Source organism: Gobio gobio, assembly GCF_949357685.1.
Source record: "Gobio gobio genome assembly, chromosome: 7".
In the NCBI taxonomy this organism is placed as follows: Eukaryota; Metazoa; Chordata; class Actinopteri; order Cypriniformes; family Gobionidae; genus Gobio; species Gobio gobio.
Genome location: NC_137103.1, coordinates 442,153 through 469,918, shown reverse-complemented (window position 1 = coordinate 469,918; position 27,766 = coordinate 442,153). Strand labels below are relative to the sequence as shown.

Sequence of the window (27,766 nt, the reverse complement as noted above, 5' to 3'; positions counted from 1 at the left end):
AGTAAATGAACCTTCCTCACCGGCCGAGGTCCGGACAATTCTATACCTAAAAAACAATAATTTATGTGTATTGCCAGACTAAAGAAATTAGTGTAGATAGCATTTGTTCTTAATTGAACAAAATATAATATGTTCTTATATGGACAAAACATGTCTGTTCATATTGTTAAAGCAAACATAGGTAATCCTTCACAAAATGTATCTCATTTTGTTGTTGTTCTGTTATGTCCTTTAAGTTGCTTTGGTACAAAATATCTAAATTCAACCAGTAACCATGTCTGACAAAAATATGATGAACTAAAAATGTTTCATCTCTAGTTGCTAGTGATGTTGAAATGAATGTATTTTCAGTGCAGATTTAAAGTGCTTTTTCCCTGCTGAGATAAATAATAACAATCAATGAACGCAAACCCCCCGTTAAAAAAATATATATCAGAAATCTCATAACACATTTAATGTTCATTCACATGTTTAGTCTCTAATTAACTAAATGTATCTAATATTGAACACTGCTCTCTTCTGTGCTTCAAATTGCACTGGTAAAATATCATTAGCAATATCATTCAGAAACACAAACAGACAAAAATAAAGTGCCACCAGTGTTGGAAAAATTTAAAAGTGCAAGAATTTTATTTACATTTTATTTAATATTTCCACATTTGACAACCGCAACAGAATCAGAGCACATGAGACACACAGGCCTCGTACAGGATGCAGGAAGAATAAACGAATTTTTTTTTCCCACCCATTCATCTCGAAAAACTCAGCGTCAACTTTCCTAATTTTTGAAAATGCCATTGTTTTTGCGCGCTGCTTTCTGCTCTCAGTCTCTTCTTCACTGCATGCGTGACCGCGCATCTGAATGTAGCAACGGTGAGCATAGTAACGTTAACTGTCGTCGCAACTCGTGGCGACATAGGACCCAAACGGTTCTATTGAGCTGCCTGATATAAATGTGAATTTTTTTTAATGGCTTTTGGCATTTATTCATTTCATTACGTCAAAAGGCTTTGTGGTCCGGATGGACGCATCTCGTGGTCCGGATTCGGACCGGAGTCCGCTAGTTGGCGACCCCGGCGCCAGGGGGTGCTATTACACATCTTCATGAAGACTCAGAAACAAGAGATTTGAGCATCGTTCTGGGTGTAGTCTTTGACAAAAACATTACTTTCTCCGCTTTGTGCGCAAAATGTTGCTTTTTTATTCATGTGTTAATACAAAAGAGTGCACAAAGCTAGAATAAAAAGATTTTCCCCCGTTTAAATAGACAAATTGGTAACGTTCTGATAGATATGATCTAAACCACTTTAATGCCTGTCGCTGGATACCAGTGTAATTTTGTAGACGATCGAAGAGTATTTTATGATCTATGGTGTCAAATGCAGCACTAAGATCAATTAAAACTAGTATTGAGATACAGCCTTGGTCAGCAGCTAAGAGTAAGTCATCTGTGATTTTAACGAGCGCAGTTTCTGTGCTATGATGGGCTCTGAATCCAGACTGAAATCTTTCATAGATATCAGTTTTTTCTAGTATTTTAGACAGAAATGGAAGATTTGAAATGGGTCTGTAATTTGCTAATTCATTTGGATTCAGTTGTGGTTTCTTAATAAGAGGTTTAATAACTGCCATCTTGAACGGTCTTGGAACATGACCTAAAGATAAAGACGAGTTAATAATATTGAGAAGAGGCTCTTCTGCTACAGGTAACAACTCTTTCAGTAGTTTAGTCAGTATTGGATCTAATAAACATGTTGTTGGTTTAGAAGCAATCATTAGTTTATTTAGCTCTTCCTGTCCTACAGTTGTAAAGCACTGCAGTAGTTCTACAGGGGTGATAATTGAGGCTGGCTACTGTACTAAATAAAAACCTGGGGTTGTTTTGGCCTTTTATGGCCTCGAATTTGTTAGTGTAATAGTTAAGGTCCGTTGGGAACATGCTGTGTTTTCATATACAGTTGTGTTTGCTTCCTCAAATGAGCGTAAGCTGGTGCGACCTCACCTGACACATGAAGTCTGGGATGATCCTGTGGAAGACGGAGCTCTGGAAACCGAAGCCCTTCTCGCCCGTGCACAGAGCCCGGAAGTTCTCCGCCGTTTTGGGAACGATGTGAGCGAACAGCTCCATGACGATTCTCCCAGCCGGCTCGCCATCCACAGTCATGCTGAAGTACACCACAGGGTTGGTGTCTCGTGAAAGCGCCTCGGCCATGGACACCTGAGCGCCATCGGCCCGTGACATGAGGCTCTGGCAGTCGACGAACGCTCGTCTGAAGGACTCGGCCAGCTCTGGAGTCTTGAACTTGGCCGCGAGCTGCTCGACCTTCCCGTCTCCCTCTGTTTGGGGGAAAACACACATGTGATCAACACTGCCAAGCACAGTTTCCAGCGGGTGCGGTGCGAGGTCTGTACCTGCGTAGTCGGTGGCGGTCCACACCAGCGCGTTGGCCGAGGTGTTCATGGGCTTGAGCTCAATGCTCTGGCTGATGGTGTGGTTGGCACAGACTTTCAGCACCTGCTCGCGTCTCATCAGCACACGATAGCACTTCTTGACGGGGTGGAAGAGGATCTTGAGGTCTCCCACGCCGCGCTCCTTCCATTGGTTGAGCTCGCGGTCCCAGCGGTAGAGTTTGTATAGTGCTTTTCATAATACACATTTCAAAGCAGCTTCACAGAAAATGGATGTGCTGTAAATATCTGAGTGGGATCGTAAGGCTTCTACTGTTATTACAATCTATTGTAGCTGTAGCTATGTGGGCGCTCAGTTTTTCTTTGGTCAAAAATCTCATTTTATGAGGCTATTTAAGACAGTATTGGCTAACAACACAAGACTTCAACACTCTTCTCTGCTCCTCAAATACATAAAACATTAACCTTCATATAGTGTTTCTTGAGTAAAGAAAATGCTGTACTTATTCAAACAAAGTTCTTTATTTACCACTGCAGTGCAAACAAGCAGAGATGCTCCAAAGATTGAATTCAAGATTGAGGTGGGGCAGAGTTATGAAGTTTGAAGCTAATGATAAATGTTAAAATATGAAGATACAAGTTTTCTGCCCAACAGCGACTATATTATGTTTTTTTATTAATTAAAATATATTATAAGGTAGTTTTAGCATTATAGTGAAGTAATAATAATAATAAAAAATATATATTATTTCTCTAATTGTAATTGGGCCCTGCCAGGACGTGCGAGCATAGGTTAACTAACTTTTGCTTGCCAAAATTATGATCACAAACACCATAAATACAGTTAAATACAGCTCTGTTCAAAAATCAAAAATTGATTGCTTCCAAACCCAAAGTGATTAAATATTTAGGGCCAGATTTAGTAACAGCTTGCACCAGCGCAAACCCTCTTTTGCCATTAAAAACTACAGTCAGGATTCACTAAAGACAGGCAGTGATAAATTAGAGCTGTAAAGGCATGGACAGGGTTATTTCTGCGGCTGATCTTATTGCATATGCATTTGTGGGAGTTTCTCTTTCATGCGCAAAATTCATGGGAGGAGAGTATTAACATGAATCATGAGGGGATTTATTAAGGTTTGCGCTCGTCAATTTACTGGTGTTTGAGCCATTATTTAACGCCCAATACAAGCGTGTCTTAAACCAGACGCTAACGGATAGATTGTGTTGGTCATTATGGAAATGATCAGCTGTGTCTGTGTTCATTAATGTGTGTCGTCAGTAGATACACACACACAGAACTGTCCACTCCCATCGGCACTTTTATGGGATTGCTCTCACGCTAATTTGCCCCGTTTAGTAAATCTGGCCCTTAGAGTGCACAAACAACAAACACAATAGATCAGATATGAGCAATGAATAAAAGTCAATAGTTTTTGATCAGTTTCCAACCCTGCCACCTCTTTCAAACTGAGCTGAAAGGTGTTGACGGAGAAGGATGATGATGCTTGAAAAGAAGCCCATGCAAGAGAAAATGATCCTGGAAAATGAACTTTGAGTGTGTGGTAATTCAAATAATGATAATCCAAATGGGCAATATGCAAACAAAGTTTCCCTGTATTCCACATGTCTACTGTATTTGTACCGGTGCGTCAAGGATGATCAACAACATGAACAGCAGTCCGTGGTAGTTACACTTTCAAATGAATCCCATGCACAAATGTATATTAATGGTCCACCTACAAACAAAAAAACAGGCTAAAATTAGCATAACCACCCAACAAATTCAATGTGAGATCTATATAAAGCAGTAGAAAAATTACATGAATATGTAAATTCACTCTCTGATAGTAAATGGCACTTATGGAACAGCAGAAATACAGCGGTTACATCTGTGAACTAACAGTGCTGCGCTTATTAAAGTCCTCATGAAATCAAAATTGACCATATTTACTTTGTTAGCGCAAATTGCTAGTTTTGTGGTGAACAATCCATCCGTGTAAGTCAATTCGCATCAAAAAATTATTTGGCTTCGTAATCTTTAATCAAAATCTGAAAATGCTCCTCCCCTCTACATTGGTAGGCCTTTTTTGATGACGTCTGTTTGACGGCTTGGGCTTCGACACCGACATGCCATCATTAAACACGCCCATCCAAATGACAGTCTGCTGCCCGCGAGCTAATAAACAGAGATGGCGAGGAGGTGCGTTTTCTGAATGTAACGCCTACGTTTCTATATCCAATCAGGTCACAGGGAGGAAAAAACAAACCACGCCCTCTGTTCTGCTCATTTAGTATTCCGTTTCTCTCGGAAATATGTCAAATCACTGAAAGTCGGTTGCAACTTCCGGTTCACTGGGACTTTAACACTACTTACACATTAAACAGAGGTAAGATGAAAAGAAAATGCCATCAAAGTTTTGTGAAAGCTTTTTTTTATCTTAAAAATGAATCTAAATTATGACAAATGCTCTCAATGCAAAATGCTGAACAGTTAGTTGATGCATTCATGACATCAAGACTAGATTATTGTAATGCTCTACTGGGTGGTTGCCCTGCTCGCTTAATAAATAAACTCCATCTGGTCCAAAACGCAGCAGCTCCAGTTCTTACTAGAACCAGGAAGTGTGACCATATTAGCCGGTTCTGTCAACACTGCACTGGCTGCCTATTAAACATCACATACATTTTAAAATCTTGCTTATTACTCAAAGCACTAAATGGTTTATCTCCAGTACTTGAGCGAGCTCTTAACACATTATCCTCCATCACGTCTACTGCGGTCTCTAAACTCTGGCCAGTTGATCATACCGAGAATATCCAAATCAACTGCAGGCGGTCGATCATTTTTCTATTTAGCATATTCTGAAATGCCTATAGACTAAACGTGTTATGCATTGTCATGTGGATGAGCAGCCAGAACGCATTGGGGGTTTTCTGTTTTTGGCTGAAAACGGTGTTGTGTAAGCGGCCCCTAAGTTAATAACTAAAGATTTTAACTAGAAAAACTTAAACTGGACAATGACACTATTTTCTTCCAAAACAATTGGCTGTAGACAATTTTCTATTATAATTGTAAGGCTGCTTTGAAACAATCTGTATTGTAAAAGAGTTATATAAATGAAGGTGACTTGATTTAAAGCAGTGCTGTCATCATCCAGATCAGTTCAGTTTACATCCGATAGTTTCAGTGAAGTCAATTCAATAACATAGCTGAATATTATTATAGCATTGAATATTAATACAATAATATCAAGTGAACAGCGCCAAAAACCACACACCTCTGGCAGGGACACGATCGGCTCAAAGTGGATCTCCTTATTATGGGGCGTTTCATCATCGCTGCCCTCCTCTTCTCCTTCATTGTGTTTCTCTTCTTTTTCACATCCGGCGTTTGACCACGAAAAATTTGGATCTACAGAAACAAAGTGCATATGAAAACATTAAAAACATCACACTGCCAACAGCAATACTGACAGCAGAAGTATGTACAAACACATGAATGGATTATGAAAACAATGTATTTCCCAGTGGCAAACACAGTTCCCAGTCTCCAACACATTTAGACACTAGGGCTGAGTGCTAGGATGGTAATCAGAAGATGACAATTAGTGAAAAACAAAGGACTCTGATAACAAATGTAACTATAGTCCCCTGAGAAGGGGAACGAGACAATGCGTCCTAGGATGCTACGGGAAACGTCCTTAGCCACAGGTGTCTGAAATATGTGTCGTCATATAGTTAATACATCTAAACTATGACATATGCTCTCAATGAAAAATGCTGAACAGTGAGTTGATGCGTTCATGAGCTGTAGATTATTGTAATGCTCTACTGGGTGGTTGCCCTGCTCACTTAATAAACAAACTCCAGCTGGTCCAAAACGCAGCAGCTCCAGTTCTTACTAGAACCAGGAAGTATGACCATATTAGCCCAGTTCTGTCAACACTGCACTGGCTCCCTATTAAACATTGCATACATTTTAAAATCTTGCTTATTACTTACAAAGCACTAAATGGTTTATCTCCAGTACTTGAGCGAGCTCTTAACACATTATACTCCATCACGTCTACTGCGCTCTCTAAACTCTGGCCAGTTGATCATACCGAGAATATCCAAATCAACTGCAGGCGGTCGATCCTTTTCCTATTTAGCTCCTAAACTCTGGAATAGTCTTCCTAACATTTTTCGGGAAGCATACACACTCTGTCAGTTTAAATCTAGACTAATAACACATCTCTTTACTGTGGCATACACATTAAACACTTTTTCAATGAAATGATTGTTAGGCTGCATTAACTAGGTCAGCCGGAACCGGGAACACTTCCCATAACACCTGATGTACTCGTTACATCATCAGAAGAATGGCATCTACGCTAATGTTAGTCTCTCTGTTTATCCCGAGGTTTACTGCAGTCAGCCGGATCCGGGCCGGATCCAGATCAGATGGTGGACCTGCGCCCAGACAAGACCAACGCATGACCCTGAAGTGTCTGAGAGACCGTGTCAATTAGACTCTCCCCTGTGACGCCTCATCGACACGGCATCAAGTGGCTCTGATCCTCAATAAACCTGTCTTCTGTGAGATGACTTTGATCTTCAACCAAATGGAACTGGACAAATATTCTGAATGTTCCAAACTAATCTGACTTCTGACTTGTAATGTTTTCCTAAATCATAATCATGCACTGTTTGTTGGCCAGAGGAGAACTGGCACCCTGACTGAGCCTTGCTTTTCGCAAGGGTTTTTTCTCCATTATGGAGTTTTGGTTCCTTACCACCGTCGCCTCTGTTGCCTTTGGCTTGCTCATTTGGGGACACTAAATACTCAACTAAATTACTGATCTGCCCTCATTGACACTATATGATAATTGAACTGAGCTGATGACATCACCGTTTTCTCCAGAGCGGCTGTACGGCCGAATCAAATTCTGTTGCATTATTTTCCTGTTTAACACTGTGAAGCTGCTTTGAAACAATCTGCATTATAAAAAGCGCTATATAAATAAAGTTGACTTGACTATATTGCCAAAGTTTTGGACGCCTGCCTTTACATGCACATGAGCTTTAATGCCATCCCATTCTTCATCCATAGGGTTTGATATGGAGTTGGCCACCCTTTGCAGCTCTAACAGCTTCAGCTCTTCTGGGAAGGCTTTCCTCAAGGTTTAGGAGTGTGTTTATGGGGATTCTTCATTTGTGATGTTGGACGAGAAGGCCTGGCTCTCAGTCTCCGCTCTAATTCATCCCAAAGGTGTTCTATCGGGTTGAGGTCAGGACTCTATTGGAGTTAGGCAACACGTGTCAGGAGCCACTCATCGCCATAATCATAATCTTTAGACCTAATATTGTCACATGGAATAAATGTTGATACCGTTGAAATTCTGCAGCAGAGCGATGACATCTCAGATCATTACTTAGTATCATGTATACTTAATTTAGCTAAGGTTGCAAAGCCGCCCCCTCGCTTCAAAAATGGCAGGACAATCACTGCCGCTACTAAAAGATTTCTTTTTAAATAATCTTCCTCATCAGTATCATCTCCTCAGCATCCCAGATAGCTTAGAAGGACTCGATGTTGCAACAGAAACTATTGACTCTCTCTTATCCAGTACTTTAGACACAGTTGCTCCTCTGCACTTAAAGAAGATTAAAGAAAATAGTCCAACGCTGTGGTACAACGAGCACACCCGGGCCCTTAAAACAGCAGCCAGAAAAATGGAGCGCAGCTGGAAGAAAACAAAACTAGAGGTCTTTCGTAATTTGTGGAAAGAGCACATGATCACATACAGAAAGGCCGTAAAAACTGCTAGATCTGCTTATTTCTCAACTCTCTTGGAAGAAAACAAACACAACCCTAGGTATTTATTCGATACAGTGGCTAAATTAACCAAAAATAAAGCTTCAACTTCTGATGATTGTAAACAGCACAGCAGTAATGACTTTATGAACTTCTTCACATGTAAGATTGATAATATTAGGAAGAAAATTAACCATGCAGCCGTCTACTACAGTATCATATCAGACAGAGCATTGTAGCGTCACTGAGGAAAAATTACACTCATTCACTGCTATAGGAGAAGACACACACACACACACACACACACTCATTCACTGCTATAGGAGAAGAATAATTGGCTAAACTCGTTAAATCATCAAAATCAACATGTATGCTCGACCCTATACCGACTAGGCTATTAAAAGAGATGCTACCAGAGGTCATAGATCCTCTTCTTAATATCATTAATTCATCTTTGTCATTAGGATATGTACCGAAAACTTTTAAGTTGGCTATTATTAAACCACTTATTAAAAAAACGCAACTTGATCCTACAGAATTAGTCAATTATAGACCAATCTCAAATCTACCCTTTCTGTCAAAAATACTTGAAAAGGCAGTGTCTTCACAATTATGTTCCTTTTTAGAAAGAAATGGTCTCTGTGAGGATTTCCAGTCAGGATTTAGACCGTATCATAGCACTGAGACTGCTCTCATCAGAGTTACAAATGATTTGCTCTTATCATCCGATCGTGGCTGTATCTCTCTATTAGTGTTACTCGATCTTAGCGCTGCATTTGATACTATCGACCAAAACATTCTTTTGAATAGACTCGAAAATTATGTAGGTATTAGTGGAATTGCTTTGTCATGGATTAAATCATACCTATGCGAGCGTTATCAGTTTGTAGCAGTAAATGAAGATATGTCACACCGATCGCAAGTTCAGTATGGAGTACCGCAGGGCTCAGTGCTAGGACCACTACTCTTCACCCTGTACATGCTACCACTGGGAGATATCATTAGGAAGCATGGCGTTAGTTTTCTTTGTTATGCTGACGATACTCAGCTCTATATTTCTTCACGCCCTGAAGAAACTTATCAATTCACAAGATTAACGGAATGCAGAGCTGATATAAAACATTGGATGACCGGTAATTTCCTGCAACTCAATTCAGAAAAAACTTAATTTTTAATTATTGGACAAAAAAGCTCCACAAGTAGTGACCTAGAATACTGTCTAACACTTGATGGCTGTTCTGTCAAGTCCTCGTCGTCAGTGAGGAACCTGGGTGTGCTCTTTGATAACAATCTTTCGTTTGAAAGCCACGTTTCTAGCATCTGTAAAACTGCATTCTACCATCTTAAAAATATATCTAAATTACGGCACATGCTCTCAATGCAAAATGCTGAACAGTTAGTTCATGCGTTCATGACCTCAAGGCTAGATTATTGCAATGCTCTACTGGGTGGTTGCCCTGCTCGCTTAATAAACAAACTCCAGCTGGTCCAAAACGCAGCAGCTCCAGTTCTTACTAGAACCAGGAAGTATGACCATATTAGCTCAGTTCTGTCAACACTCTACTGGCTGCCTATTAAACATCGCATACATTTTAAAATCTTGCTTATTACTTACAAAGCACTAAATGGTTTAGCTCCCCAATACTTGAGTGAGCTCTTAATACATTATACTCCATCAAGTCTACTGCGGTCTCAAAACTCTGGCCAGTTGATAATACTGAGAATATCCAAATCAACTGCAGGCGGTCGATCCTTTTCCTATTTAGCTCCAAAACTCTGGAACAGTCTTCCTAACATTGTTCAGGAAGCAGACACACTTGTTACAGGATGTATACTCCATCTAGTGTTCATGTTCAGCATTACATGTTTATATTGCCCCGGCTGGCGGGCGCCTGTTCTCCGGTGCTAACAACATGAATAGTCAAGTACACCAGCATTTCTGTGTCCTCGTTCTTGCTACATGGTGTCAGAAGTGGCTTAGCTATTAATTAAAGCAAGAAAATGACAGCCAATGGACAGTGCATCAGCACAATTACGGAGTGAGTGACTCTGCATATTTCGTTTTTATTGTTTTCACTAGTTTAATACAGTATTACTGGCTAGCGCTACCAGCTAACTACCTAGCTTTAGCTCCGTGGCTCACTGACAACGATTGGTTTACATTACAAGATGGCCTTCAACCACACGATTCCCCCTCCCGGTCCAATGAAGCTCAGTGGAGACTGGAGCGCTAACTGGGACATTTTCAGGGCTGAATTTGAAGATTACAGTTTAGCGGTGGACCTGATAGCCGCATCCTCAGCAGTGCAAGCTGCCACTTTGAGGACGTCAATGGGGCCAGAATGTCCACATGTGTACAAGCACAACCTGCAGTTGACGGAAGCAGAACGCGGAGATGTGACGAACATTCTGAATAAGTTAGAGGAGTACTTCAAACCGGCCAAGAATGTAATATATGAGCGATATGTTTTCGGCTGCTGCAAACAGGAGGATGGTGAGTCCATTGACAATTTTCTTACCCGCTTGAGGGAAAAGGCGGCGACCTGTGATTATGGGGCTCTCAGGGATGAGTTGATAAGAGACAAAGTAGTACTTGGCATTACTAATGAAGCCACACGTAGACGGCTGTTGAGAGAGAAAGGACTGACACTGACTACAGCCATAGAAATATGCAGAGCTGACGGACATGACACTGAGGTCCATGGAGCATGAAAGGCCACATACGGACAGCGTTAATACAGCATTTAGACAGCCTTCAAAAAAATGTCCCCATGCTACAGGGAGGCAGCTGAAGAAAACCACCCCAGCCACAGACAGTGCCTCTGCATGCAGATACTGTGGTGTGCATCATGGGAGAGGGCGAGAGCAATGTCCTGCTTATGGAAAAGTGTGCAAAGCCTGTGGTACAGCTAACCATTTTGCTCGTTTTTGCATGAAAACCAGGGGATCAGAGGTATCTGCACACATTCACTCCATGGAAAATCCAGTGCTAGCCCAGGAAACAGATGGTAGTGGAGATGATCTCTTCTCAACTGAATGCATTGGGGCCGTAGGCGCCAGAGGAAAAAAGTGGTTTGCCGTTCTCCAACTGAATGGTGTTAAGCAAAAATGCCAGCTAGACTCAGGAGCCACGTGTGACGTTATGAGCCTGAAAGACAAGATACGGATCGCACCACGAGAGAAACTCATGCCAAGCAGCACCAAGCTCAAGCTCTACTCTGGTCAGCTAATGACCTCTATGGGTATGTTTGTTACAGAGTGTGTCATGCGGGATCGCAGACACACCTTAGAGTTTGAGATAGTCGAAACCAGTCAGCAGCCCCTGCTTTCTGGGTCTACATGTGAGCGTCTTGGTCTTTTGCAGTTCACCATCCCAGCAGACCTGAATGCGGTGGACAGTAGTATCCAGGCTGGGCCTTTGAAACGGGAGGCTCTCATCGAGAGGTATCAGGATGTCTTCACTGCGCCAGTAGAATCCGTTCCAGGGGTGGTGCACTTTCAGCTAAATGCAACGGTTCAGCCAGTCCAGAGTGCCCCCCGCAACGTACCGGTCGCCATGAGGGCAGCAGTGAAAGCTCAGCTTGAGAAATACGAAGCGGAGGGCCACATCACCTCGGTCGCGGAGCCGACGGACTGGATAAGCAATATGGTGATCATCAGGAAACCAGACAAGTTACGGATATGCATCGATCCAAAGCACCTCAACCAGGCTCTGCTGCGGTCACACTATATCATGCCAACTCTTGAAGACATACTATACAAGCTCCCCAAGGCTAGGGTCTTCACCCTGGTGGACGCAAGGGACGCCTTTCTCCAGTGCAGATTAGACGAAGCAAGCAGCTACATGACCACCTTTTGGACACCCTGGGGGCGCAAGCGCTGGTTAAAACTCCCCTTTGGCGTTTCAGTGGCCCCTGAAGTATACCAACGAAAGCAGCACGAGCTCCTGCTGGGACTCAATGGAGTAGACCCCATAGCAGATGACATCCTCATCATGGGCTGTGGGGATTCTGACGAAGAGGCTGGGCGTGACCATGATGCCAAGCTGCTGGCCCTCATGGACAGATGTAGGCAGGTCAAACTAAGGCTCAGCATAAAGAAGCTCCAGTTTAAAGTGCCAGAGGTTCACTTTCACGGGCATATTTTATCGGCAAAGGGACTGAAAGCTGACCCGGAGAAAGTGAAGGCGGTCATAGACATGCCACTCCCGACGGATGTGAAGGCCGTGCAGTGGTTCGTTGGCTTTGTGACGTACCTGGCCAAGTTCCTACCACGCCTCTCAGAGGTCTGTGAGCCGCTGAGGAGGCTCATGGACAAGGATGCGGTGTGGCACTGGCTTCCAAAACATGATGCAGCAGTGAAGGAAGTGAAGCAGCTGGTGACTACAACACCTGTGCTGCGTTATTACGACGTGACAAAGGCAGTGACAATCCAGAGTGACTCTAGCCAGCATGGCCTGGGCTGCGTCCTGTTGCAGGAGGGACAGTCTGTGGCATTTGCTTCGAGAGCTCTCACTCCAACAGAGCAAAATTATGCCCAGATTGAGAAGGAATGCCTCAGCATTGTTTTCGCATGCCAACGCTTTCATCAGTATTTGTACGGGCGCAGCAATGTCACTGCAGAGACAGATCATAAGCCCCTCGTCGCCATTTTCAGTAAGCCACTGCTGAATGCCCCTAAGTGCCTACAGAGCATGTTGCTGTCCCTTCAGGGCTATAATCTCACAGTGGTCTACAAGCCCGGCCCAGAGATGTATGTGAGTGACACGCTTAGCAGAGCCACGGTGCCAGACACACACACAAACTCCGGCTTTGGTGGGCACACAGTCTGCAGTCTGGAAACAGAGCAGAGAGAGGTAGAGCACATCAACCACTCTGACTATCTTAATGTCACAGACAAGAGACTCATACAAATCCGACAGCACACGGACAAAGATGAGCAGCTCCGGGCGGTGAAGTCAGTGACACTGAGAGGCTGGCCGGACCTCAGAGAAGATGCTGAACTGGAGGTGAGAGAATATTGGGCCTACAAGGAGGAGCTCAGCGTTCAAAATGGAGTGCTGTTCAGAGGAGACAGAGTTGTTATTCCTAAAGCACTACGTACCGAGATGTTAGCAAGGGCACACTCAAGCCACATTGGGGGCGAGGCCTGTTACAGGCAAGCGCGCGACACGCTGTATTGGCCAGGGATGCGAGCTGACATCATTGACTTTGTCGGCAAATGCACAGTCTGCACGGGATGTCACGTGATGATTAGGTAATGTGTGTGTGATGGGTGCGTGATCCAACATGGCAGCGCGCTGCTGCTAGAAAGACAGACAAACAAACTAGAAAGACAACAAACTTTTTTTTTTTTGTCCCCCCCCCACCGCTACATCACCCGATTAAATCCTGGATTACAACTCAGATCTGGACCACCTGGAGGACTACATTGACAAATGCTTCAATAGACTATGTACAATGGGCCGTTCACGCAAAGCAAAAAAAACACGCACTTCGGACTCTCCCATATCAACTGATTCTTCACCGTCACCAACATCCACTCCTATCAAAACAAACTGCTGTTCTGACATACTTTTATCAATCAACGAGCGCTTATCTAACTTGGATTCTAGACTCTCACTAATCGAAGTACTTCACAAAGAATTCCAAAATCTTCGCCATAGCCTGGAATACAGTCAACAACAAGTCGATTCGCTCACAGAAGAAAACAAATCACTAAAAAGCTCCGTGGACACACTCACCGCTAAACTTTCCAGTGTAACCACTCAACTCACCTCCGTCACCGCCGAGAACAAAGCTACACAAGAGACCATCCTGGATTTACAGTCACGCAGTATGAGAGACAATCTAATCTTTTCCGGCATTGCTGAATCATCCACCGAAGACCCCGAAAAATCTGTTAAGGACTTCATGGTTAACCAGCTCAAAATTACACCAGAGACTGTCGAGCACATCACCTTCCATCGCGTACACCGTTTAGGACAGAAACTGCTCAACTCTACCCGACCCCGGCCCATCATCGTCAAATTTGAACATTTCAAACAAAAAGTACTGGTCCAGCGACAGGGACGGCAGCTAAAAGGGACTCATTACGGACTCAACGACCAATTTCCACAAGAGATCATCCGCAGACGTAAACTACTATTCCCCATCCGCAAGACAATGATCAATCAAGGTAAAAAAGCAATCATTACAGTAGACAAACTATATATTGATGGACAATTGTTCAGAGACAAGGACACTACTCCCTGGCTTTACTAATTCTAGAAACTGTGAAATGATGTATAGACAATAGACTCCTCTCTCAATGTAACTTTATCATCCTCTCATCCCCCCCCCCCCCCCCCCCCCCCCCCCCCCCCCCCTCCTTATCAATTTATATTTTTGCATTAAACTACTTGCACCACGCACACACCTTGTATACTAAATGCACAAAATTAGCCTTCTTGCTCACTGTTTACATGTTTTACTGTTGGTTATAGGTATGTATGTCTGTCCTGTTTTTTTTTTTGTTTTTTTTTGTCATTTGGTATTGTAGATCTACAAGTACACACACACACACACACACACACACACACACACACACACACACACACACACACACACACACACACACACACACACACACACACACACACACACACACACACACACACACACACACACACACACACACACACACACACACACACACACACACACACTCACTCACATCCATACACACAGACTTATGCTCACACAGCGTAATTATTAAGTACACACTATAGATCCATGCAATTAAAATTCTTAACTTGGAACATTCGTGGAGTTTCCTCACAAACAAAAAAAAACAAAGTCCTAGATTACCTAAAAAATACGCAAGCTGATATATGTCTAATACAGGAAACACACTTCTCACAATCTACACAAAATAACTTAAAAACTACACATTTTAACCACTGTTCTTCCTCCTACTATAATTCAAAACAAAGAGGAGTGTGCATCTTAATAAACAAAAAAATACAATTCAACCACCATACAACCATTTCAGATCCTGAAGGCCGTTTTATCATTATTAACATTTCAATCAACAATAATCCAATCACAATTGGCAACATTTATGGACCAAACTCTGATGATCCCTCCTTCTTTGCAAATTTCTTTTCTTCTCTTTCAAACATTTCCAGCGGGACAATAATTATAGGGGGAGACTATAACACTGTAATCAATCCATCATTAGACAGGTCAAAACATACAGGCAAATCCTGGCAGTCCTCCAAAACAATAAAACAGTTCATGAATGATTTTGGTCTTGGCGATGGTTGGAGGATACAACACCAACTCGCCAGAGAATATACCTTTTATTCTAATGTCCACCAAACCTATTCCCGCATTGATCTCTTTCTAACCAGTAATTCAATCATACCAAATATAGAAACCAAAATTCATCCCATCAATATTAGTGACCATTCTCCGGTAACTCTCACATGGAACCCACCTGCAATACAGAAGCACCCCACCAGATGGCGTTTTAATACATCTCTCTTGAAGGATCCAGAATTTGACAACTACTTCAAGAGAGAGTGGACATCCTTCCTTGAAATAAATGACTCTCCAAAGTCGTCAGCATCACTGCTCTGGGAAACATGGAAAGTGGTATTACGGGGAAAAATTATATCATATTCAGTCCATAAAAAAAAGAAGGAAAAAGAAAAAGAAGTCCAACTGGAAGAAAAAATAAAATTTTTTGAAATTTTACACGCAAATAACCAATCAGAAACCATCCACAAAGAACTAAGAAAAAATTAATTTTTGCTTAATGAAATAATAAACAAAAGAAACCAGTTTCTTATTCACAGACTTCGTCATGAAACTTTTCATCACAGCAATAAATAAAATATTTAGCCAGTCAAATTAAAAGAAATAAAGAAAAAACAGCTATAACCTCTATTAGAAACTCAGCAGGGAAGCTAACCAATTCACCGATTGAGATAAACAAAATATTTGAAGAATACTATACAAAATTATACTCATCTGATCTGGACCCAAACCAAGAAGATATAAACCAATTCCTCGATAACACCATTCTACCAAAACTTAACCCGGAACAAATTACCTTTCTCGAATTACCGATCACTGAAAACGAACTTCACTCCGCGCTGAAACACATGCAAAATAATAAAGCACCAGGACCGGATGGCTTCCCTGCTGAGTTCTACAAACATTTTTGGTCAACTTTATTCCCACTATTCAGTAGAACAATAACGGAAATAAAACAAAATGCTAAATTCCCATCCCACATGAATACAGCGCTTATATCACTCATTCCTAAACCTAACAAAGACCATACCCTCACATCTAACTACCGTCCTATTTCACTCATAAATGTCGACATAAAAATTATTAGCAAAGCATTATCCCATAGAATTGAAAAAATATCATATATCATCCATCCAGATCAGACCGGCTTTATAAAAGATAGACATGCATCCAACAATACCCGCAGAATATACAATTTAATGCATTACTCATCAGTACAACAGAAAGATACTCTCATTGCCACATTGGACGCAGAAAAAGCTTTTGATAGGGTCAACTGGAAATTTTTATTCACCACACTACAAAAATTTGGCTTTGGAGAGTCATTTATTAACTGGATCAAGATTTTATACACATCACCATCTACCACAGTCACAACCAATGGACTAACATCACAAAGCTTCACACTGCACAGGGGGACGAGGCAGGGATGTCCACTCTCTCCATCTCTATTCACTATTTTTATTGAACCCCTAGCAGCAGCTATCCGCCAAAACCCAGCAATCAAAGGTATTGAAACACCACAACAAACACCTAAAATCTCACTTTATGCAGATGATATTCTACTATTTATACAAGAACCTCTAGCATCTACTCAAGAAATAATTAAAACAATCCAGTCCTTTTCAAAAATCTCAGATTATGCAATAAATTGGAACAAATCATCCATCCTCCCTTTACATAAAACTAAATGGGATGAGGCACCCCACCAATCACCTATACCTATATGTCATGATCACATCACTTACTTAGGCATTAAGATTTCCTCCAGACTGTCAGAGTTGGTAACACTCAACTTCACACCACTGCTCAAAAAAATAGAAGATGACTTGCTTCGATGGCTTAACCTTCCAATCTCCATAATTGGCAGGATAGCAGCAATAAAGATGACAATTTTACCAAAAATCAATTACATATTCTCAATGATTCCAACCCACCCCACACTCGCCTGGTTTAAATCACTAGACTCGATTATCACTCACTTCTACTGGAAAAATAAAACACCAAGGATAAAACTGACTACATTACAAAAAAACAAGGTTAAAGGAGGACTAGAAGCACCAAATTTTCATTACTACTCAATGGCTAACCAACTGCAATACATATACAAATGGATCCACCCCACCCAATCCGATATTATATGGCTAGATATAGAACAATCACTATGCAAAGAATTAAATATAGCTGACATACCATTCCTCACCAAATCAATCAAACAACACACATGTTTTAATGCTGTAACTATAGCTTCCACTCTGACAGCCTGGTGGAAATTTCACCAAATCACAAATTCTATACTAGCTCCATCTAACCTCTCCCCACTGTGGAACAACCGTGACTTCATAAGCAATAAAAAAATACTGAATTTTCGCACATGGGCTGAAAAGGGCATCACCCACATTAACCATATTTTCAAGTTTAACACATTCACAACATTTCCGCAATTGGCCCAGGAGTTTGGCATCGGGAGCAATGAATTTTTAAAATACCTTCAACTCAAATCTTCTGTTCTGGCAAAAATAAATATCAGAGCCATAAATTTAGAACTTCCACCGGCAATATCAGACTTGGTTAACATTTCCTCTCCAAAGAAACTTCTCTCAAAAATATACAAAATCATTTCAAATCAACCACAGACCACATATTTACCAACAATAAAATGGGAAAATGATATTTCAATAGCTCCTGATGCCAACTTCTGGACCCAAATCTGTAAAAACATTTATCACATGTCCAAAAATGCTAATCTTCAACTAATACAATACAAAACACTCCATAGAACACATTAAACGGGCAATAGATTAGCTAAAATGGGTTTCACATCAGAAGTCTGCACACATTGCAATCAGAAAGCTACAGATACATACATCCATGCAACCTGGCACTGCACTCCAATCAAACACTTTTGGGAAGAGGTCACACAGTCACTATCTAATACAGTGGGATGCCGCATCCCACTATCGCCATCTCTTTGCTTGCTGGGGGACCTCACAATAATTTCTGATAAAAAAAATATAAACTCTAAAATGCTCCTCACAGCTCTAACCATCGCCAAGAAAACTATCTTCATGAACTGGAAAACACGTAACAAAATACACATTAACCACTGGAAAAACCTTATTACAGACTTCATTTCAATGGAATACACATCACCCCCTTATAATTACACATCTGAAACCGACCTCTGCCATCCAACACTTTCTGACCTCTTACAACTATGAATCCCTTCTATCCTCTCAACTCTGATTCCTTCCACCTTTTAATCAACCCACGGATATTACTGCATTTTTGTTATTATTGTCATCATTATCATTATTTTCATTACTGTTAGTGTTATGATTAATAGTATTATTTTTTATGGTTGTAATTGCTGTTGTTATTGTCATTGCTCTCGTCATTGTTATCACCATTGCCATCATCATCACCATTGCCATCATCATCATCATCATTATCATTATCATTATCATTATCATTATCATTATCATTATCATTATTATTATTATTATTGCTGTTTTGAAATTACTAACCTGGTTTTCATTGCTACCACTACTGCTGTAGCTAGATCAATTGATTATTTCCAATACCCCCCTAATCTTTTCATGTGTTTTTAATGCACCACAACGTAGAAGAGAGAGAAGGAAGAAGGAAAAAAAAAAGTGTATGTGTATATACACTGAAAAACCTCATAAACACTCAGGCAGGAAAGACAGGAGAGAAGTGGTTTCCCTAGGACAGCATCTCTGTCCCAAGTTGAGACACTCTCACACTGTACCCCTTCTTTTAATGCACCATAGATACTACATACAAAATAAAAAAAATAAAAATAAATTAAAAAAAGGTATAGGAGAAAATAGCGACTGAATAGATGTGGGGGGAGGGTTATCTTATATATTATCCTCTATTACTAATTTACTATCTAAAATTGATTTGTCTATGGAGTGGTGGCAATGGTAATCAATGGCAATCATTACATAGGAAAAAAAGGGGAAGGAGAAGGAGACTAATACAATGAGGGCAGTATGATGGAGGTGGTGGTGGTGATGGCAATGAAGATGGTAATAAATAATTAATGGTTAATTTGCTTATGCATACACACACACTCACACCCACACACCTATACATTTACACATTTTCATTTCACTTCTGGACTTATGGAATTACTAGATTACTAGATTGTTTATTACTAGATTGTTTATTACTGCACTATTTTGGTCTATCTGTTGAAGGGGAGAAGAGAGAAAAGAAAAAAAAGAAAAAAAGTGTGTATAAAGTCAGACTTGTGTGTATAAAGTCATAATTGAATTGTGAGATATAAAGTCAGAATTGCGTGTAAAAAGTCAGAATTGCGTGTAAAAAGTCAGAATTGCGTGTATAAAGTCAGAATTGCGGGATAGTCCGATTTAAATTGTGTGATAGTCAGATTTGAATTGTGTATATAAAGTCAGAATTGTGTGATAGTCAGATTTAAATTGTGTGATAGTCAGATTTGAATTGTGTATATAAAGTCAGAATTGTGTGATAGTCAGATTTAAATTGTGTGATAGTCAGATTTGAATTGTGTATATAAAGTCAGAATTGCGTGTATAAAGTCAGAATTGTGTGTATAAAGTCAGAATTGTGTGATAGTCAGATTTGAATTGTGTGTATAAAGTCAGAATTGCGTGTATAAAGTCAGAATTGTGTGATAGTCAGATTTAAATTGTGTGATAGTCAGATTTGAATTGTGTATATAAAGTCAGAATTGCGTGTACAAAGTCAGAATTGCGTGTACAAAGTCAGAATTGTGTGTATAAAGTCAGAATTGTGTGTATAAAGTCAGAATTGTGTGACAGTCAGATTTGAATTGTGTGTATAGTCAGAATTGTGTATATATAGTCAGAATTGTGTATATAAAGTCAGAATTGCGTGTATAAAGTCAGAATTGTGTGTATAAAGTCAGAATTGTGTGATAGTCAGATTTGAACTGTGTATAAAGTCAGAATTGTGTGTATAAAGTCAGAATTGTGTGATAGTCAGATTTGAACTGTGTATAAAGTCAGAATTGTGTGATATAAAGTCAGAATTGTGTGTATAAAGTCAGAATTGTGTGTATAAAGTCAGAATGATGTGTATAAAGTCCAAAAAAAAAAGAGAAAAAATGGAAAAGGGGAATTTTTTTTTGCCTTTTTGACAATGACTTGTGTTTATAAATAGCCCCGTTCCGTTCCGTTCCTTTTTTTTTTTTTTTTTTGTTCTGTTGTTTTCTGTTTAGTTATTCACTTTTGTATTTTGACTACATTTTGGTATGTGTATACTCTCTTTCCCCTACGAGAGTTTTGTATTTTGCTGTTTTTTGTCAATAAAAAAAAAAAAAAAAAATTGCACAGTCTGCAATGAGTATGCCATTGAACAGCAGAAAGAGTCGATGATGTCCCACGAGCTGCCAACACGCCCATGGCAGATAGTTAGCATTGACTTGTTCCAACTGAATGGCAAAGACTTTCTCCTGATAGCTGATCATTACTCAGACTTCTGGGAGATTGACTTCCTCCCAGATCTCTCGGCAGACACCACAATCAAACGCTGCAAAGCACAGTTTGCTCGTCACGGACTGCCGGACAGGGTTATCTCTGACAACGGCCCTCAGTTTTCATCTTATCAGTTCAAACGGTTTGCAGCAGAGTGGGAGTTTGAACACATTACCTCATCACCACATTATCCCAAGGCCAATGGCAAAGCTGAAGCCGCAGTCAAGATAGCAAAGAACTTATGCAAAAAGGCACACCGTGAGGGCGAGGATGCCTGGAAAGCAATCCTGCAGTGGCGCAACACACCGACGGAAGGAATGAACAGCAGTCCGGCGCAGCGCTTGATGTCAAGGCGTCTTAAGACTGCACTACCGGTGGCCAACAAGCTGTTGGAACCGTGTGTGGTGACTGGAGTGTTGGAAAAGCTACGTCACAGGAGGCAGGTCTCCAAAGCAAGCTATGATCGCTCAGCAAAGGACCTACCTGTGTTCACGGTAGGCCAAGGGGTGCGAATGAAGCCATTACCTGGCGATCGGACAGGCATCTGGAGACGGGGATCCTGCGTGCAGAGGGTTGCCCCACGCTCCTACCTGGTTGAGGTGGAGGGAGCACTATACCGCCGAAACAGAGTTGATCTTCGGGCAGCAGAGCCAAATACACCACAGAACTCGGACGGTCAGGCGCAAAGCAGCACGCCGATGGATGTGCCCCTCACAAACCAGAAGGGGCCAGAGACACTGATTGAGGAGCCGGGTGGTCACGAAGTATGCGCTACCCCACCTAGGCATGCGGACAATTCAGTTGTTGACCCAAGTTCCACACCAACAAGGCCCCCAGTTATGTCGCGCTATGGTCAGCTGACCAGGGCACCGAACAGACTTAATCTGTAGTTTTGTAGTTTGCCATAAGGGTTGTTTGCCAGAAAAAAAAACAAAAAACAAATACCAGAAGATAAGGTACAACAACTGTATTTTGTTTATGGCCAGGATGATGGAACATGTTAATTTGTTGTCATATTCAATAGGCCTCAGTCTATAACTCAATTATTAGGTATGGACAGGTAGCCTAACTTTCTTTAAGAAAAAGGAAGATGTTACAGGATGTATACTCCATCTAGTGTTCATGTTCAGCATTACATGTTTATATTGCCCCGGCTGGCGGGCGCCTGTTCTCCGGTGCTAACAACATGAATAGTCAAGTACACCAGCATTTCTGTGTCCTCGTTCTTGCTACAACACTCTGTCAGTTTAAATCTAGACTAAAAACACATCTCTTTACTGTGGCATACACATAAAACACTTTTTCAATGAAATGATTGTTAGGCTGCATTAACTAGGTCAGCCGGAACCGGGAACACTTCCCATAACACCTGATGTACTCGTTACATCATCAGAAGAATGACATCTACGCTAATGATAGTCTCTCTGTTTTATCCCGAGGTTTACTGCAGTCAGCCGGATCCGGGCCGGATCCAGATCAGATGGTGGACCTGCGCCCAGACAAGACCAACGCATGACCCTGAAGTGTCTGAGAGACCGTGATTAGACGCCCCCTGCAACTGCCTCATCGACACGGCATCTCAATAAACCCGTCTCCGGCGTGTTGCCTCCGATCATTCGAATATTGCACTTTAATAATTATTTAATCAACATCATCCTCAATAAACCCGTCTCCAGCGTGTTGCCTCCGATCATTCGAATATTGCACTTTAATAATTATTTAATCAACATCATCCTCAATAAACCCGTCTCCAGCGTGTTGCCCCCGGTCCCTCGAATATTCCGATCTATTATGACCTCTGACCTGTAAAGCTGCCAGAATAATAATAATAATAATAATAATAATGATAATACGCTGTTTGTTAATTGGCCAGAGGAGAACTGGCACCCCGACTGAGCCTGGTTTCTCCCAAGGTTTATTTTTCTCCATTAGGTCACCTGATGGGGTTTTGGTTTCCTTGCCACTGTTGCCTCTGGCTTGGCGTGCTCAGTTGGGGACACTACATGTTCAACTAAACATCGAAATAAATCTAATTAGTAAACTAAATTAACCATTTAAACTAAATTTCTGATTTAATTATTGATCTAAAGCCCACACTGTCACTGTATGATGATTGAAATGAACTGATGACATCAGCGTTTTCTCCAGAATGGCTATACAGCTGAATAAAATTATGCTGCATTATTTTCCTGTTTAACACTGTAAAGCTGCTTTGAAACAATCTACATTGTTAAAAGCGCTATATAAATAAAGTTGACTTGACTTGACTCTGTGCAGGCCAGTCCAGTTCCTCCACACCAAACTCACTCTTCCATGTCTTTATGGAGCGACGCTTTGAGCACTGGAGCGCAGTCATGCTGGGACAGGAAGGGGCCGTCCCCAAACTGGTCCCACAAAGTTGGGAGCATGAAATTGTCCAAAATGTCTTGGTGAAGCATTAAGAGTTCCTTTCACTGGAACTAACCCCTGAAAAACGACCCCCCCACCCCATAATCCCCCCTCCACCAAACTTTACACTTGGCACAATGCAGTCAGGCAAGTCCCGTTCTCCTGGCGACCGCCAAACTCAGACTCGTCAGACAGAGAAGCGTGATTGGTCACTCAGAGAACACGTCTCCACTGCTCTAGAGTCTAGTGGCGGCGCGCTTTACCCCCCTGCATCCCACGCTTTGCATTGCACTTGGTGATGTGCGGCTTGGATGAGCTGCTCGGCCATGGAAACCCATTCCATGAAGCTCTACACACTGTCTTGAGCTCATGTGAAGGCCACAGAAGTTTGAGGTCTGGAGCTCTTGACTCTGCAGAAAGTTGTCGACTTCTGTGACCCTCAGCATGCGCTGACCCCGCTCTGTGATTTCACTTCGTGGCTGAGTTGCTGTTGTTCCCAATCTCTTCCACTTTGTTATAATCCCACTAACAGTTGAGCGTGGAATATTTAGTAGTGAGGAAATGTCCCGAATGGACTTATTGCACAGGTGTCCACTGATCACGGCCCCATGCTTGAGTTCTCTGAGCTCCTGAGAGCGGCCCATTCTCTCACTAATGTGTGTAGAAGCGAACACACACACACACACACACACACACCTGAGAGCGGCCCATTCTCTCACTAATGTGTGTAGAAGCGAACACACACACACACACACACACACACACACACACACACACCTGAGAGCGGCCCATTCTCTCACTAATGTGTGTAGAAGCGTCTGCAGGCCTAGTGCTTGAGTTATACACCTGTGGCCATGAAGGGGTTGAGCACCTGAACTCAGTGATTTGGAGGGGCGGCACAATACTTTTGCCAATATAATGTAATACAAAATGTTGATGTCCACCTATCTTGTCTTCAATACCACTTATAGTATAGGGGTCACAGAAGTGCTTGATGAGTACAGAAATAGAGCAGAGTAATAATAATAATAATAATAATAAATAATTTGTTACATTTATATAGCGCTTTTCTTGGAACTCAAAGCACTTTACATGTGGAAAGGGAATCTCCTCAACCACCACTGTGGTATTACAAATTTATAAATTGTTATATCTGGGTTCCAATGTAATAGTATATAAACTGAAAACGTTATGTACATAGTGTTTTACAGTTTGAGGTACAGCCTAGGTGTTTGAGACATTAGTCTTTTGTCTTTATGTACTTCCTGACCATTTAGCATGACAAGAGCACAATACTGCCAGAGTGATTGGATTAGCATCAATGCATTTGAATGACGGTAATGTATGGGGTGTGTACTTTTAACTACAACATTTGCATTCTTTTGTTTAGACGGTCTCCTACTCTGCTGTGTAATCCCTCCCCCTGAAATGTAGATAAATTACAGTGTTTTATACTGTTTGAGAGATTTGATGACTGCAGATACAGACAGCACGTGTTCTCAATAAAGAATCCTGCTGAAGATATATTCAAGTATCCTGGTCTCTGCTTCAAGGAGGAAAAGAGTTTCCAACACCACTAATGTGCAGCACCAACTGGATGATGTGACGGCAGCCATATTGCGCCAGAACGCCCACCACACACCAGCTGATTGGTGGAGAGGAGACAGAGTGATGAAGCCAATCAGGATAGGGGGATTATTAGGAGGCCATGATGGACAGGGGCCAATAGGGGATAGGGTTACACCCCTACTCTTTATTGAAAGACATCCTGGGATTTTTAATGACCACAGAGAGTCAGGACCTCGGTTTAACGTCTCATCCGAAGGATTGTGTTTGCTTGTAACAGTATAGTGTCCCCATCACTACACTGGGGCATTAGGACCCGCACAGACCACAGGGTGAGCGCCCCCTGCTGGCATCACTAACACCTCACTAGTACCATCCAGGAACTGACCAGGCTCAACCCTGATTAGCTTCAGTGGGAAACCAGTCTGGGGCTACAGGGTGATATGGCTTCTGGTAAAAGTGAACAACATCAGTACAGAGATTAGAGGAAATTGTTATCTGGGTGTGTCCCTCTGGGTGTCAGCTGACAGTACCTTCATGCAAGATTTGTCATTCTCACTATTTAATCTTTTTTTACTGAAAACACTGTGAAAATACTTAACATATCGCTCTGCAAGACAACCCACAAGACTTGTGAATAGGACAGACACACTGGTTAAACACTAGTTAAGATGTAAACAGAGCACTCACCTTTTTGGCCAAAAGCAAATTCTCCTGAACTCTTTGCCAAGTCTGCAAATGAAATCCCACTCGCAGATGCAAATGCAAAAGGAAAACCTGCTGGAGCAGAGCAAAGATGTCAGACAATAGCAAACAAACATTTAGAGGGCAAATGCAGCTCGAGCCGGTTTGAATGAACGTCCCTGTGCTTCAATCTCTGACCCCAGGCTGGATCGTCAGAAAAGCGGTGGTAATAATCAGGGCCGGACTTACCATTGGGCTTGACTGGGCTGCAGCCCATGGGCCTGTCCAGTAGGGACCCCTTCACTATGTTTATGTTCGTTTGATTTCTTCGGTTATATGCCAGTCAGAAATTATTTGCCACATTTCCACTGTCTGGCCAGCGTGAGTGAGGGCTATAAACAGGTCAGCCAGGGTTAATAGCCTCTGACTGCGAGTTTTGAGGCCATAATCAAGCGGCCCATGATGAGTGATATCAGCGTTACACTCTGCAGTTATTATATCGTGTTTTTAAGAGCAAAAACGCTGTGTTTGATCATCCCTTACGCCTGTCAACCAGACGTCAAAATATGTCAAATTGAACAGATAGTGAAACAAAAGCGCTTCTCCTCATGCGGGCGAATGAAGACAATGGCGCAGCGTTTAAAGATCTTTCCAATGACTAACATCCCAGAATTGACCAGTATGTTGGTGCTGATGTGTGAACAGTCTCTTACCAGTAAAAAGCCAGAATGCTGTTGCTTGTGTGAACAGCATATTTGTGTATTCACCGATAAAGTCATTGTAGCGAGGTTGGCGAGCGAGAGATGTGGGAGAAGCGAGCAAGGTCTCAAGTCCTCTCATGAGGGAGCCCGGAGGCATATAAGGACGAGCGACACCAGTGAAGGACGAGAGAGGACCAGGCCTGGACTTTATGTTGTGTTTAATTTACGTTTTGTCATGTGTGTGCGCAGCAGTCGTCCTTGAGGGGCTTACTTTCTGTTTTGTTTATATTGATTAAAGTCTTTTAACATTTGCCGGTTCCCGCCTCCTTTTTCCCATAACAACAAACCCTGTTACAGTCATTCTGTGTGAAAGGGGCTGATGATTTTATACAACAGTTGGATAAACAACAAGTTACTTTCATAGACAAGTTCTGTTTTTGCTTCATCAAAGAAAACAGAACAAACAGCAGAACCGCTGCGTCTCTGAGCAACAGTGTGTTTTATTCCTCAAAGATTCAGTGTGTTTGAACGAATCAGATGAGTAAATGATTCACTTAGGCTATCCCTTCATAAATACAGTTGAATGAATTAGCCTTTGAATGAATCGGTTGAATGAAGGATTCAACTCAAGATGGTGACTTTCCACCACCATATGGCGGTTTTAGTTTCAAAGTTAAAAAGTAGACTATTATTTCATTTTTTCCATTTCATTAGACATTATGTACATTAAAGTGATATAACATTTAAAACATTAATCTTGTAACATAATTTATGCAATTATAATTTGCTGTGTAAATCCATACATGCCATGTCTGAGCTGCATTAAAAGTATGCGTAAATCCAAAGATGGATTTATTGATACTGACTTTTTATTGGTAATAATAGGCATAGAGTGTTTTTTTTATTCTGATTGAATTTATTGACTACATTTAAAGAAATCTGACATGAGAGGACGCATATATGATAATATATTTAAAAATACTGTTCATATCTGGCTTTACTGCTCTTTCAGAGTTTTGATCTTCTCTCAACTCATCCTGTATTTGATCCTGCAATCTTGCTCTTTGTTATGTAATAGAGATGATACATCCAGACAGACATGACTGTGATTGGCTATATTTTATACAACAGGAGAAGATCTAAATATAATGCTGTAATCAACACTTTCCATGATTAGATAATCTCCGTAGCTGTAATAGAAAAATGTAGTAAAGTTTTCAGAAGAGATGGAGCACGGGCCGACCTGAGCACCGGAGCACACACCTGTACCTGCAGTGGAGCTGGAGTCGGCCTCGCTGCTCCTCTTTGTGGAGAGGTCAATGGAGCGGCTGCTGTCCGGTGGAGGCTCTTCTGCTGCTGCATCATGGGAAGGCTTCAGCTCCACCTGTGGGTCCAAACAAGACATATGTC

General features: G+C 41.6%; 1 protein-coding gene across 1 annotated transcript; it reads right to left on the bottom strand.

The window, feature by feature from the left end:
* Positions 1-4,020: 4,020 nt before the first annotated feature.
* Positions 4,021-27,740, bottom strand: LOC307129686 (uncharacterized protein). Its single transcript, XM_079822319.1, has 4 exons — positions 27,626-27,740; positions 25,662-25,748; positions 5,691-5,824; positions 4,021-4,148 (listed from the first exon to the last, which is right to left on the bottom strand). The coding sequence occupies exons 1-4, from the start codon at positions 27,719-27,721 to the stop codon at positions 4,109-4,111; spliced, it is 357 nt and encodes a 118-aa protein (XP_079678445.1). The 5' UTR covers positions 27,722-27,740; the 3' UTR covers positions 4,021-4,108.
* Positions 27,741-27,766: the final 26 nt, after the last annotated feature.

Excerpts from the sequence above, each read along its gene's own strand:
- LOC307129686 (XM_079822319.1), bottom strand. The coding sequence starts at position 27,721 with ATGATGCAGCAGCAGAAGAGCCTCCACCGGACAGCAGCCGCTCCATTG. Across the intron at positions 5,825-25,661 it reads ATTTGCTTTTGGCCAAAAAG|ATCCAAATTTTTCGTGGTCA; the intron begins GTGAGTGCTCTG and ends TTGTTTCTGTAG. Across the intron at positions 4,149-5,690 it reads CGATCGTGTCCCTGCCAGAG|GTGGACCATTAATATACATT; the intron begins GTGTGTGGTTTT and ends TTTTGTTTGTAG.